At 48.9% G+C, this 11,311-nt stretch overlaps 1 protein-coding gene across 1 annotated transcript in view; it reads left to right on the top strand.

Annotated features, from left to right (window-relative positions):
• The first annotated feature begins 7,556 nt into the window (after window positions 1-7,556).
• The window catches only part of LRP6 (LDL receptor related protein 6), a 178,183-nt gene continuing 174,428 nt past the window's right edge, over window positions 7,557-11,311 (top strand). The window contains exon 1 of the mRNA XM_002712655.6: window positions 7,557-7,931. Within this exon, the coding sequence (XP_002712701.1) occupies window positions 7,877-7,931 (55 nt within the window). The 5' untranslated portion in view covers window positions 7,557-7,876. The remainder of the gene's footprint in view (window positions 7,932-11,311) is intronic.

The following is an 11,311-nucleotide window of genomic DNA, read 5'->3' as shown; positions in this document are numbered from 1 at the left end:
GCTGGCGTTCTCTCCCCACGTGCTGAGCACGCTGCTCTCCTCCAATCAGGGGCAGGATCAGCTCCTGCAGCTTGTTAGTCGAATTGGTGAGGCAGCTGTATGGAAGTTGTTTACTCCCTCTCAGCGCCATATGGTGGGAGATCAGATGCATAGAGTTAGTCTTAGCAGTTCCAGTAGTTTAGTCTAGTCTCGGTAATCTCAGTATTTGTCCTCAGTATTTATTTGTCCACAGTCTTAGTACTTATTTGTCTCCCGGGCAACGGGCCCTGCCATGTTACAGGAGACGGGCCCTGCTCCCCACAATATTCTCATGCTGTGGCTGGCAACAAGTATTATTCCCATTAAAGGATGGAAAAACAGGTGAGAGGCCACTGTTCATGGTGAGTTGCAGCAGCACACTCTCTTGTGTTAGGTGACTCTATAACAATTCCCTCTTCAGCTCCCTCTTCCATTCCTAGCAGCAAATCTTCCAAACCTCTCATTTCCCTGAAAACCCCAGTTGTATTCTTTGATCATTTTCAAAACCGATCAACTTTGCTTCCTGTGCTTTTTTGTTTATTAAGAAAATAGGTGTCGGCGCTGTGGCTCACTTGGTTAATCCTCCATCTGCGGCGCCAGCATCCCATATGGGCACCAGGTTCTAGTCCCGGTTGCTCCTCTTCCAGTCCAGCTCTCTGCTGTGGCCCGGGAGTACAGTGGAAGATGGCCCAGGTGCTTGGGCCCCTGCACCTGCATGGGAGACCAGGAGGAAGCACCTGGCTCCTGGCTTTGGATCGGTGCAGCGCGCTGGCTGATGGGACCATTTGGGGAGTGAACCAACGGAAGGAAGACCTTTCTCTCTGTCTCTCTCTCTCACTGTCTAACTGCCTGTCAAACAAAGAAAGAAAGAAAAAAAAAACAAAGAAAGAAAGAAAGAAAAAGAAAAGGAAATAAAGGCTGGGGCTGGCTTTGTGGTGTAGTAGGTTAAACACTTGCCTGAGGCACCAGCATCTTATATGGGCACTGGATCGAGTCCTGGATGCTCCACTTCCAATCCAGCTCCCTGCTGATGGCCTGGGAAAGCAGTGGAGGATGGTCCAATCACTTGGGCCTTTGCACCCATGTGGGAGACACAGAGGAAGCTCCTGGATCCTGGCTTTGGATCAGCCCAGCTCCAGCCATTGCAGCCATTTGGGGAGTGAACCAGCGGATGGAAGACCTCTCTGTCTCATCCTCTCTCTCTGTAACTCTGCTCCTTAAGTAAATAAATAAATCTTTTAAAAGAAAAACAAAAAAGAAAGGCAGCTACATCTTGTCTTCACTCTCCCTTACCCCCTCCCCATCCCATCCTATTACTAGCTTCCAGTAACAGATTCATGTGTTGCAATGGCCTGAGCATGTACAAACTGGAAAAGGAGCATTTAAATGAAAAAAATGAATATAAAACAAAAAACCAAAACTTGTGCAAATTTTATGAAAACGTGTGACCATGCTGAATCATTTCCAGGGTCTCTCCCAGGGCTTCTGAAATAAGTCTGTAACTTGGGGAGGGAGGGGAGCTGTAGGATTAGCAGCCTTGCACAGCCTCACTGCTCCTGTCTCTCAGAAGGGCCCCGGCCCGACTCCCAGGCAAGGTCAGTCTGTGTTGCTAGGCTCCAGACCCTCTCCGAAGTCCCCAATCCCTTTTTCTTCTCTCCCTTCTTATTGGCTCACTCCAGGTTATAAATATGATCATGTTCCTCTCAAACTAAAAACAAAGTGAGCAATCAGCCCTAATCAAGTCAGCTCCCAAATTCTTCCAGCCCCAAATTCCATTCCAGCCACTCAGCCGCTCTCTCCCCTTTAACAAGCAGATTTTGGATAAAGGACCGCCCACTCTCCTGTCTCTTTTCATTTTTCAATCCTCTGCTCTCCTGCTCTGGCTCTCAGGACTGCTGAAACTGCTTTGGCTAATGTCACCAAGGACTCCATTGTTCTGTGTGTGACTTTTTAAAAAGGCAGCTATTTCGGGGCTGGCACTGTGGCTCAGCAGGTTAACGTCCTGGCCTGAAATGCAGGTTCTAGTCCCGGCTGCTCCTCTTCTGATCCAGCTCTCTGCTGTGGCCTGGGAAAGCAGTAGAAGATGGCCCAAGTCCTTGGGCCCCTGCACCCACGTGGGAGACCTGGAGGAAGCTCCTGGCTCTTGGCTTCAAATCAACACAGCTCCGGCTATTGTGGCCAAGTGGGGAGTGAACCAATGGACGGAAGATCTCTCTCTCTCTCTCTTTCTTTCTGCCTTTCCTTCTCTCTCTGTGTAACTCTTTCAAATAAATAAATAAATCTTAAAAAAAAAAAAAGATATGAGCTCCACAATCATCCCTTACGCTTCTGTTTTCTGTTCCTTTCCTGAATCCTAACTTCTATAGTAAAAATGTCGTCTGGGCATTTATTTCTACATAGATGCTTTAGACACCTCCATTATAAAAGACCCATCGTTTGACTTATCATCGCCTTTCTCTTGAAATACTCCTTACGCATTTATTTTCTTAGTAAATGAGACTCCAATTACACTTAGGTGCCTAACTTAGAAACCTGGAAATTCATCCTAGAGTCAGTCTGTCTCCCCCCTGGCCCCAGTTGATAGTTTACTGAGTCCTACCGTTTTGACCACATATTCCACAAATCCATGTTCTTTTTAGTTTTCAGCTTTGTTGTCCTGACCAGGAGGCCTCAGCCTGGCCCAGCCCTGGCTGTTGCAGATCTGTTGGAAGATCTCTCTTTCCTTCTCCCTAACTCTATATTTAAAATAAATAAATAAATAAATAAAATCTCAAGAGAAAAAGCAGCAGCGCTGCTTGGGACGCCTGCATCCCATGTCAGAGTGCTGAGTTTGAGTCTTAGCTCTGCACCTGATTCTAGCTTCCTACTGATGTGCACTCTGGCAGCCAGCAGTTGATACCTCGAGTGATGGAGTCCCTGTCCCCCACTTGAGAGATCTAGATGGAGTTTTGAACTCCTGGCTTTGGCCAGGCCCAAAGGGCATTTGGGGAATAACTAGTTATGGAAGATCTCTCTTTCTCTGCCTTTGACTTTCAATAAAAAATGAAGATAAATAAATAAAAATGCTATTATCCATTGCTTATATAACAGCACTGCCTCATTGCTCAGCAGTCTGTGGAAGCCATGCCTCAGCTACACAGATGGGACTGTGTAGCTACTTCCAAACCCCCACATACCATGCTGTGCAATCATCCAGGGCCTTGACATCTGCTACCTTCTGCTTGGAATTCCTCGTCCGTCTTCTTACTCTGGAACACTCTGACTTACAGTTGAAGCTGCAGCTCAAGGGCTGTTTTCCTTCTGTGAATTATCTAGGCAGGCTTTAGGGCTTCTATGCTAGCAATTTTAAAATTTGAATTATTTGTTTTATTAATTAGTACTTTCAAACTAGGGTGTAAGCTTCTTGAGGGTGTGGACTATGATGACTCTCATTGTTGTATCTTTTTTTTTTTCAACACTTTATTTATTTATTTGAGAGGTAGTGAGAGGGAGAGACAGAAAGAAAGGTCTTCCACTCACTGGTTCACTCCCTAGATGGCCGCAACAGCCAGAGTGGCACTGATCCAAAGCCAGGTGCCAGGAGCTTCTTCCAGGTCTCCCAGATGGGTGAGGGGTCCAAGCACTTGGGCTATTTTCTACTGCTTTCTCAGGCCATAGCAGAGAGCTGGATTGGAAGAGGAGCAGCTGGGACTAGAACCAGAGCCCATATGGGATGCCAGCGGTGCAGGTGGAGGATTAACCTACTGCGTCACAGCGCTGGCCCTTGTTGTATCTTCTTAATACAGGGACTAGCATTTAGTTGGCACTTGAATGAATGAGTTATTTAATAAGGCTAGAATCCTGGCTAGGGCTTAAACTTAAGCCACAGATTTTCATTTAAGTATCTTAAAAATGTTTATAGTAAATATATAATTCATGAAAGCAAACTGAAGAACAAAAAAATTCACTGATTTCTGGTTTCTGCTCAAATGTATGATATATATATGTGTGTGTATGTATGTTTACATATTTATATTTTATACAGCAATAATTAAAGTATGCCTTTTTTTTTTTTTTTTTTTGACAGGCAGAGTGGACAGTGAGAGAGACAGAGAGAGAGAAAGGTCTTCCTTTGCCGTTGGTTCACCCTCCAATGGCCGCTGTGGCCAGCACGCTGCAGCCGGTGCACTGCGCTGATCCGATGGCAGGAGCGAGGTACTTTTCCTGGTCTCCCATGGGGTGCAGGGCCCAAGTACTTGGGCCATCCTCCACTGCACTCCTGGGCCACAGCAGAGAGCTGGCCTGGAAGAGGGGTAACCGGGACAGAATCCGGCGCCCCGACGGGGACTAGAACCCGGTGTGCCGGTGCCGCAAGGCAGAGGATTAGCCTAGTGAGCCGCGGCGCCGGCTCAATGCCTTTTCAATTTTTAAAAAGGCTTTTATGTATTTATTTTAATCTGTTTGGAAGGCAGAGTGAAAGGGTGTGGAAAGGGTATCTTCTATCTGCAGGTTCACTCCCCAAATGTCCACAAAAGCCAGGGCTGGGCCAGGTCAAAGTCAGGAGCCTAGAACTCTATCCAAGTCTCTCACATGCATGGCAGAGGCCTGAGCACTTGAGTCATCACTGCCTTCCTGGGTGTGCATGAGCAAGAAGCTGGATTGAACCAGAAGAGCCGGGGCTCCACCAGCACTCTGATATGGGATGTGGGCTTCCCGAGTGGTAGTTTAACTCATTGTGCCACAACACTGGCCCCATTTTCAAATTTTTTTTCCCACTTAACTAACTGGAAACATTTTCCCATACTCTTGCATAACCCTCCAATTGATCTTTTTGCAGCATTGTATAATACCCTATTCTCGTACTTACATTCCCTCGCCAACTATGGAGACTTTGGCTGTACCTATTTTCTGTTATACATAGGGACAGATCCAGGTTTTGGGGGACTTCAAGATTATGTAATTTTGTATAATACAATTGTCCAAAAACCCCAAAGTTATCTTACTTTTGCAAACAGGACCATATGAACACATTGCTTAGGGTCCCTCCATGGCTTTTGGAAGAGGCCTATGAAAATGAAGTGTCCTGAAAGTTAATTTTATCAGCTTCATGCTTAGTTACCTAAGATCATAATCTTACCATAAACACTGGAGCATTTAATTTTTCTGTCTTGCATTATTTCTCAAGAATTTATTTTGACACCATCCACCTTGAAGAAGGTGAGAAATAAAAGAAACAGCCACTTAGATAAACCTACTTTTTGACTCCCTTTTCCACAAAGTTTTTTTTGTGTGTGTGTGTGTGTGTGTGTGTGTGTGTGAAGATTTACATTATTTTATTTATTTGAAACGCAGAGTTGGAGAGAGAGATATTCCATCTGCTGGCTCACTCCCCAAACAGGAGCTGGACTGGAAGTGGAGGGACCAGGATTCAAACCAGCGCCCATAAGGGATGCCAGAATCGCAGGTAGCTGCTTTACCTGCTATAACACAGCACCGAACCCTCACAATTTTTTTTAAATTAATTAATTTATTTGAAAGTCAGAGTTAGAGAGAGAAAGAGAGAGAGAGAGAGAGATCTTCCCTCTGGTGGTTCACTCTCTAGCCAGCTGCAATGGCTAGGGCTGGACCAGGCTGAAGCCAGGAGCCAGGAGTTTCCTTCTGGTCCCACATGGGTGCAGGCGCCCAAGTTCTTGGGCCATCCTCCACTGCTCTCCTAGGTCATCAGCAGAGAGCTGGATTGCAAGTGGAGCATCTAGGACACGAACCTGTGCTGATGTGGGATGCTGGAGTCACATGCGGTGATTTTGCTGGCTTGCCACAAAGTCTTTGAAGTACCCTGTGTTGAGCAGTTATATATATATATATATATACACACACATATATATACATATATATATAAAAAACATTACTCAATTTAATGCATAACACAAGCCTAAAGGAGGAATTATCTCCACTTGATGAACGAGTCAACTGAGATGCAGTGTATTTAAATATCTCGTCCAAGGTTACACATTTAGCAACGAATTGGGTTTGGATCCTCACCCACACGCGTCCCTTACCTCATGCTTTCTCCAGTAGGCCATCGCTGTCTCCACAGCCTCACTGGCTTCACAGAACACGGATGTGGTGTTACATCATTGCTGCAAGCTCTGCTCAGCTATGTTATGGGGGAGCTGGAACCTAAAGCCAGCAGACTCCCGACCCTGTCCTTGGGAGAAGGTGTTTTAGGTCCACAGCTGGCTGGCTGTTCTCACTGGAAATTGGGGGACCGGGATGTGTCTGTTTCTGCTCACCCACGAGCTTACAGACCTGCCTGGCCTCGACCCCAGCATGTGTTTCCTGGGCGGGCAGTGTCTGAAGTCACTGACCCGGGTTGGGTTCAGGTCCCTGCCTGAGCGGCCTTGGGTAAGTCACCGGACCTCTCAGCTTACTTTCCTTCTGGGTGCAATGAAGACACTAAGCGTCAACACCTGCGCATCCCAGGATGTTTCGAGCCTCAAACCTGATCACGCACGTGCCGGCACTAGGTGAACTCCAGTGTCTCTGGGGTGTGAGCAAGATCCCGGGAGTGACTGCATTTCCTGGCCCGGCTGCCTTCTGGGAAGGGTGGGTGACAGCTGCACAGAAGGCACCTGACTGTCGGGGTGTTGGGGAGGATTTCAAGGGGTGTCTACGCCCCTGCTCCCCAACGGCTCTGTGCACTGGGAGAAGCCAGAGGCTGTGCAAAAGCCGAAGCGCTGGGGGATCTCTTCCTTCTGAGCCTCGACCAACAAAGCGTGCCAATCACACATTATTAAATGCAAACTCAGCTTTGTCCAACTGTCCCTTTTGCAGGCTTAGGTGCCCATGCACTCGTCTTGGAAATTTTACTCCTCCAGTTTACACATTTTTACGTCTTGGCGGCCTTCACTCGGGGAGCAGGTGTCTCTGGGAAGGCAGGAGGAAAACAAGAATTGCACTTCGGCCTTGGCATGTGAACCTACCTCAGCAGATCCACGTTTAAAGCTGGTGTGACCAGCGTTCGTTCTTATTTTCCTTAAAAAAAAAAAAAAAAAAGGTGTTCAAACCGATTTCCAACCCCGAAGACCGAGTGCATTACCCCGTGAGGGACTCCGCTGTGGCTCCTGGAGCGTGGACCCGCTCGCCGGCCCCCCCTACCTCGCAGGCCCCGCTGGCGGCCGCCGCACCCCGGGAGCTCCACCTGGCTCGTCCGGCGTCCGCCGCACAAAGAGCGGGGCCGGGGGCGGCCCGGCCGAGCCGCAGAAAGTAGTCCCGACCACGCCGGCTCCAATGTTGTTCGACGTCGCCTCACGCCCTCCGCGGGGAGGGCCGAGGCGGCCAGCCCGGGAAAGAATCCCATCGGAATGCGCGGCCCGGCAGCCTTTCCTGGAGCCGCTCGCCTCTGCTCGCCCCACGCATCTCCCGGGGTCTCGCCGCGGAGGCCGAACGCGCGGTTTTCCTCTTCTGTGCCCAAGTGCGCGGGAAGCGGCGCCGCGGGAGGGGGGCTCGGCCGCGCGCAGGGAGACCTCCACGGCGACCCTTGGCGACGGCGGGCGGCCGTATCCCTGCGCCGCTGCGCGAGAGGAAGAGGCTGAATGAGGAGCTGCGCGGGGGAAGTGGGGCGCCGGGGGAGGAGGCGGCGGGATGGGAGCAGACGCTGGCGTCGCGCGAGCCCGGGGCAGAGCGGCGCGGTAGAGAGGGCGGCGGCGGCGGCGGCGCGCGCGGAGCCTTGACGTGCCTCTTTCTTTCTTCTTCTGTCTCGGGGAAGCCGGGGAGCATGATCGCGCAGCTCTGCCGCTGCGGCGGCCGCCCCGGCTCCTCGCCTCCCCCTCCTCTGGTCGCCTCTCGCCGGTGAGAGGAGAGAACGCGAGCCGGGAAGATGGGGGCCGTGCTGAGGAGCCTCCTGGCCTGCAGTTTCTGCGTGCTCCTGAGAGGTGGGCAGAGCGCGCGCGGCGCGGGGCTGGGGGGGGCGCCCTGGAAAGTTGGTGGGATTTGGGGGTGGGGGGAGGTGGCCTTGTTTTGTGTGTCTGGGGGGGAGGGGAGCGAGGGAGGAGGAGAGGGGAAGAGGAGCGCCGAGAGGCCTGGTCGTGGGGAAGGAGCGAGAGAAAGGGGCCCGGGCGCAGGGGCTGTGCGCTCCGCCCGGCCACGATCCAGACCCCAGCCCGGCCTTGCAGACCTCGGCGTGGACAAAGCTGCGCGTCCCTCCGGGCTGCCTGTCTCGGGAAAGCGCTGGCCGCCGGCTCTGGCGGAATGACTGAGTGTGCGCCTCCGGCCGCCGGGCGTCCTCAGGGGAAAGGGGCTTTGCTCCGAGTTCGGCTTAAAAAAACAAACAAAAACCAAAAACGTGGGGAGTCCGAGATGCGCCCTGGAAACCCCCACCTTCCCCCGATCTCTCAGGTGAACTTTCTAAGCCCTCTTGGCGATTTTTCCAGGCCTTGGTTGCTACTGATCATTGGCTTCCGCTTGGGCTGGGACGATCCCGGGCGAGGGCACAGTTGGAAAAGTGACTCCGGGGTTATAGGGCAAGCGTGGCAGCGTAGGGATCACCCGAGCGGCGGCCCGTGCTCCGAGACCGACGTGGCTCTGGGAAGCCCTGGTATTTGCGGAGTTGGCAGCAGCGAGTGGGAAAGTTGTGCTTGCATGCGGAGGCCCCAGTCCTGGGACCTGGATGGTCATTTGCTGCGCACCCCCACCCCACCCCGGGGGTGGGGGTGGGGGATTACTTGGTACTTGGGTAAATAACACAGACTGGGTAATTTACTCCGGGAGTCGCTTCCATTCCGGGGTCCCGGGATGTGTTGCATTGCCCTGCAGTGCTGACACGCTGGCTGTGACTTCTCGTGTGTGAACTGGGTTTGGGCTGGTCCGCAAGTTTTGCACAGCTCTTCTCAAAACTTGTGGAGAGGAGTCCCGGGCTCTTCAGCAGCTCCCAGCGGAGGAATTTAAAGTCCAAAGTGTGGTAGTTGTGGTTTTGTTAAAATTCTGGCTCGTGGTCCTGCTCAGGTCTTCGCAGGTGTGGGGTCTCTGGAGGTTTTCTAGCTACTGATGTAACAGACAAGTTGTGTGAAGCCCTCCCAAACTTACCAGGTACAGCACATGACAGTAATCAACGATCTTGTGTTAGAAATGTGACAGATGCGTCGTTTCTGTGCGCATGTGTGGATGTATTTTTGGGTGACAGGAACTGACCTTTTTGATGTAGAAGGGATATTTTCTTTACTCTTCTGCACCACTATTAGGATTGCGTGTTACATTTATCCTTAACGATTAACACTTAATCCAGACGGTCCATTTCCACAGGTAAACCCCAGAGAATGTAACGCAATTTTATGTTATGTACTTGGGCGTTATAATCAGTATAGTATCTGTACTTTACTGTTACAGTCACTGTTGAAAGTTTCACAGCTGTAACTGTGAGAAACAATTGTATGTGTCATAGGGCTGTGCATATATATATATATATTATTTGATAGATAGAGTTAGACAGTGAGAGAGAAAAAGTCTTCCTTCCTTGGTTCACCCCCCTCAAAAGGCCGCTACGCAGATCCGAAGCCAGGAGCCAGGCGCTTCCTCCTGGTCTCCCACGGGGTTCAGGGGCCCAAGCACTTGGGCCGTCCTCCACTGCCTTTTCGGGCCAAAGCAGAGAGCTGGACTAGAAGCGGAGCAGCCGGGACTAGAACCCAGCACCCATATGGGATGCTGGCGTCGCAGGTGGAGGATTAACCAAGTGAGCCTTGGCACCGGCCCCTGTGCACATATATTTTAAGACAGAAGGCTAATAGAATTAACCAAAGAATGCCAGATGGTTACAGGAGTCTTGGGGAAGTCTAAACCCATAACCTGGGGGTTCTTCTGGTTGCCCAGTTGTATTTCTTGGAGGGGAAGAGTGTGATGTAAATGCTACTAATTTATTTTAACACCAGGTTTGAGCCCAGAGTTGGATGTGTTCATTGGAGTTGAAAGAGGTTGCATTTGGAGAAATGTTTTGAAGTATTAAATTGTGTAGCAAGACCTAGAAGAGGTGATAGTTTAAGAAGTGGAGCTCATTTTATGTTGTAGCATCATAATGGTATGAGGTGGTCTTTTCTGTTTACCAGCATTTAGCAGTGTGTGCTTGTTATTTGAACTAAAATTATGTTTGATGTGAAGTGGTCATAATTTAGATTGTCTTCCTTCCTTGATAATGTCATCTACAGATACAAAAATGATATTTAGTCAGCCTTGGACTCCAAGGAGAAAAGTGTGACTAGTTTGTTTCATCAAGGTCATTTCTCCTCACAGAAGAGTTGGAGCTTTACCATTGGGTATGTGATGGATTGTGTAAGAAAGAGCTTGGGAGACTTTTTGTTCTTGTATGTAGCCCTGTTTTGTAAGTAGCTGAAATCCAGGGAATATTATTTCCCAGGCTGTATCCTGTTCCTACCATTGGATGATGAGGTGATGAGGTGTAGTGGAAACATTTGGGGATATTTTTCAATACCAAAATCTTAGGTTAAAAGCCCAAACTTTACTACTTCATAGCAAACTTCTCTGAGCCCCAGATTCTTTACCTGTAAAATGTGGCTGATGATAGCTACCTGATGAATTTACAGGGTTATCAGATATATTAAATGAAGTCATGAATAAAAAGTGCTTTGCAGATGTTTTATTTTGTTGTACTTTTTCATTGTGGGCATATCCTCAAAGGCAGGGATTGAGGTTTCAAAATGTAAAACGCACATTTCTTGAACACTCTATTCTAACCGCTTTGGTGAGTAGAGAAGCTCAGATTCAGAGACTATTTAACTTGATCAGGATCCTGTGGCTAATTATTGATAAGGCAGAGATGTATTCATTTTTGAAACAAATAGATATGGAAAACCTACCATATGTCAGTCTCTCGTATAGTGGTGAGCAAATCATACCCGATTCCTGCCCTAATGGATCCAACTCTTCTCTTGATTCTGTCAAGTACAAATTACAAAAAACTGATTTTGAAGAGGAAGTATTTGTGATGAATATATTAATTTTGGAGTACCATTAGTGTGTGTGATCTGTAAGTGCTATGTTTAGCTTTTTTTGAGGAGACTTGTTATATAAAAAGTGCCTGCCAATGACTTTTCTTGCTTTGTTTCTAAAGAGTTGGTACATAATGTTGGACCAAATCTCTAGTGTTTCTCATCTTACATTTCTATAGGAATGGTCATCGCAGAGTTTTTTTTTTTTTTTTTTTCCCCTTTGAAACCAGATATTATATAAAGCCTTGAGGAAGTAGAACAGATTTTGGGGTAGGAATCAGGATTATGGATCTAAACTTGCCGTTAGCTAGTTGTGT

The sequence above is a fragment of the Oryctolagus cuniculus genome, chromosome 9 (assembly GCF_051225735.1).
Source record: "Oryctolagus cuniculus isolate XC-2025 breed Fujian yellow rabbit chromosome 9, ASM5122573v1, whole genome shotgun sequence".
In the NCBI taxonomy this organism is placed as follows: Eukaryota; Metazoa; Chordata; class Mammalia; order Lagomorpha; family Leporidae; genus Oryctolagus; species Oryctolagus cuniculus.
The sequence above is the reverse complement of the archived record's forward strand: the minus strand, read 5'-3'. Positions and strand labels throughout refer to the sequence as shown.